This window comes from Diaphorina citri, unplaced genomic scaffold, assembly GCF_000475195.1.
Source record: "Diaphorina citri unplaced genomic scaffold, Diaci psyllid genome assembly version 1.1 scaffold580, whole genome shotgun sequence".
Classification (NCBI taxonomy): domain Eukaryota; kingdom Metazoa; phylum Arthropoda; class Insecta; order Hemiptera; family Psyllidae; genus Diaphorina; species Diaphorina citri.
Window position 1 is genome coordinate 123,892 of NW_007378014.1, and position 2,324 is coordinate 126,215.

General features: G+C 41.6%; 1 protein-coding gene across 1 annotated transcript in view; it reads left to right on the plus strand.

The window, feature by feature from the left end:
• The first annotated feature begins 536 nt into the window (after positions 1–536).
• The window catches only part of LOC103510302, a 27,245-nt gene continuing 25,457 nt past the window's right edge, over positions 537–2,324 (plus strand). Inside the window, exons 1-2 of the mRNA XM_026824384.1 lie at positions 537–694; positions 1,528–1,892. Coding sequence (XP_026680185.1) covers positions 537–694; positions 1,528–1,892 — 523 coding nt within the window. The remainder of the gene's footprint in view (positions 695–1,527; positions 1,893–2,324) is intronic.

The window sequence follows — 2,324 nt, forward strand, 5'->3', positions numbered from 1 at the left end:
GAGCATACAAATTTAAAACTGTTCTGAAGATATTTTGTAAATCATCTACCCACAATTTCATTGGACATCTACATACGTAGCTACATACAGACCATGGGCTAAAAATTACCTTTTTTAATTCTTAGAGGGGACCCTAAATATTTTCACTCATTTCCTGATGTTGAAAATTGGAACCCATTCCCAATCTTTCTCATTAACTTTTAGGTATTAGGTAAGTAGGTACGTCCCCTTTACATCATGTAATGGAAAGTAAAAAAATTCACTTTCGTTAACTTCTCTCCCTCCTCCTCCGTCTTTTCCACTCAGGGCTCTTATTATTTCCATCTCCAATTTTCCTCATCCAACGAGAGAGTGTCCCTTGAGACAGTCTTCTTGTTTAATTTTACTCAAGTTTGGAGGTGGTGGGACGTGGTCCTTTCGGATGGAGAGGATATAAATGAACGAAGGAAGTGGAGGAGAAGGAGGAGGTGGAGGGAGAGAAGAGAGATTGGTACTTTTTTCCTTTTTTTCTTCTGTTCACAGCGGAGGGGGTACGCATGTTGGGCTACCACAGACTGGGCTCAGTTCGATATAGAGGTGGATGGGGCACTAATGGGACAGGAGGAGGAGGAGGAGGTGGGACAGATAGGATGCGGAGTGGGAGTGATCCACTCAATCTGAGCTCGAGTGTGCCCGAGACCAAGGAACAACCTAAGTGAGTAGAATTTTGTATTGATAAATTGGTTGCCATCAAATACTGGGAACTGACTATCAGGCCATTTTCCTCAAAATATCAATAAGTTCAATTCTCCCGCTGTATGCAATCTTATATCAACACCGAACTTTAAAACATAAATATTGTTTTCTAAAAAAAGAAAATACCTACCTTGTGGTGTAGTGGTCAAGACGCTCGTCTGGTAAACAGGAGGGCATGGGTTCGATCCCAGCCGAGGTATGGAATTTAATCCTCATATATTTGAGAAATTGACCACATAATAATGGAGCTCGAAGGGTTAGAGAATGCCTCCGGCGTCAACCTCGCCTTTACCTTCCACTGAAGAGTTTATTATTATCCTTTTCAGTCAAAAGTCCCTTCACTCTCGCAGTCTGAACAAGGTCTTCGGTATTTGGAAACAGAAAAAAACAGTCTTTACCTTAAAAAGTTTCTTTTTAGTAGGTAATTTTGTCTTGCAATAAGGAACCTCAAGCCACGACAGATAATATTTTGTCGATAGTTAAATGACATTTTTGATCGAACCCGCGACCGGACGCTTACAAGGCAAACTTGCTACTCTCCAAGTCTAGTCTACTCTACTCTACTCTAACTAGGCTGGCACTTTAACCTATACTTCCCTACTCCTATACTTAAAGCCAGCCGTTCCGAGAACGAAACTTGTCTATTTAGGATGAAATTCGTCGTAGTAGCCTGCTGGCGAGGTAAAATTAGTCTTTACTCCTATTCAAGGTGTATAAGAAAATGAACAGTACCTTTATGAAAATTTTAATAATAGTACCTATTTCTAATGTACAATTTCCAGGTAAAACCAGCGCCCTAACCTACTCTCAACTGGAAGAATACCTCAAACTCTCCGCACCCCTCCAATCTCTTCCTTCCAACAAAATGGCCGCTTCCAAGATGGCGACCGAATCCAAGATGGCGACCGATTCCAAGATGGCCCCCTGCAAACCTCAAACGAACCACAATCAAGTGGTGAAAGAAACTAAAAGGCTTCTGGAGGAAATTAAGAAACTCCAGGAAGAGAAGGAGAGGGAGGAGGATAAGGAGAATAACAGGAATAGGGGAAATGGAGGGGGGAGAAAACAAAATGGCGGCGGAGGGGGAGGGTTTCCCATGACTGTGTATCAGGAGACGTATCAGAAGCATGGCGGCGGGAAGACGAAGAAATCAACAGGTAAGACTTTTGCGTGATTTATTATGAAATTATTTTCAAACTTGATTCAAACGAACAAAACGCGTTTACAAGGGAGTAAATGCTTCGATGTGCGAAACACTTCGTCACAAGACATGAAAATGTACCTGGTCCACTCGACCCCTTGGTTAGCTTGGTTGGTAGCGCGTCTGCCTTGTAAGTTCGATTCCCGCCCGGGGTGGATTTTATCCTGAACGGATAATATTCGTTCTCGGAACGACTGGCTTTCTCCTATCCTGTCTTCCATCTCTTTTCGATTTCGGGACGATAAGACCTTAGCAGTTACAGTTCCCTTTTTAAAACCTCTTTAAGAAAATCTGTTATTTCTGTTCAAACCACTTCAAACCAAAGCTGAGATGAATTTATTCAGACGATATTCTTTTTTTAAAAAAAAAAAAAAAAAAAAAAAAGGAG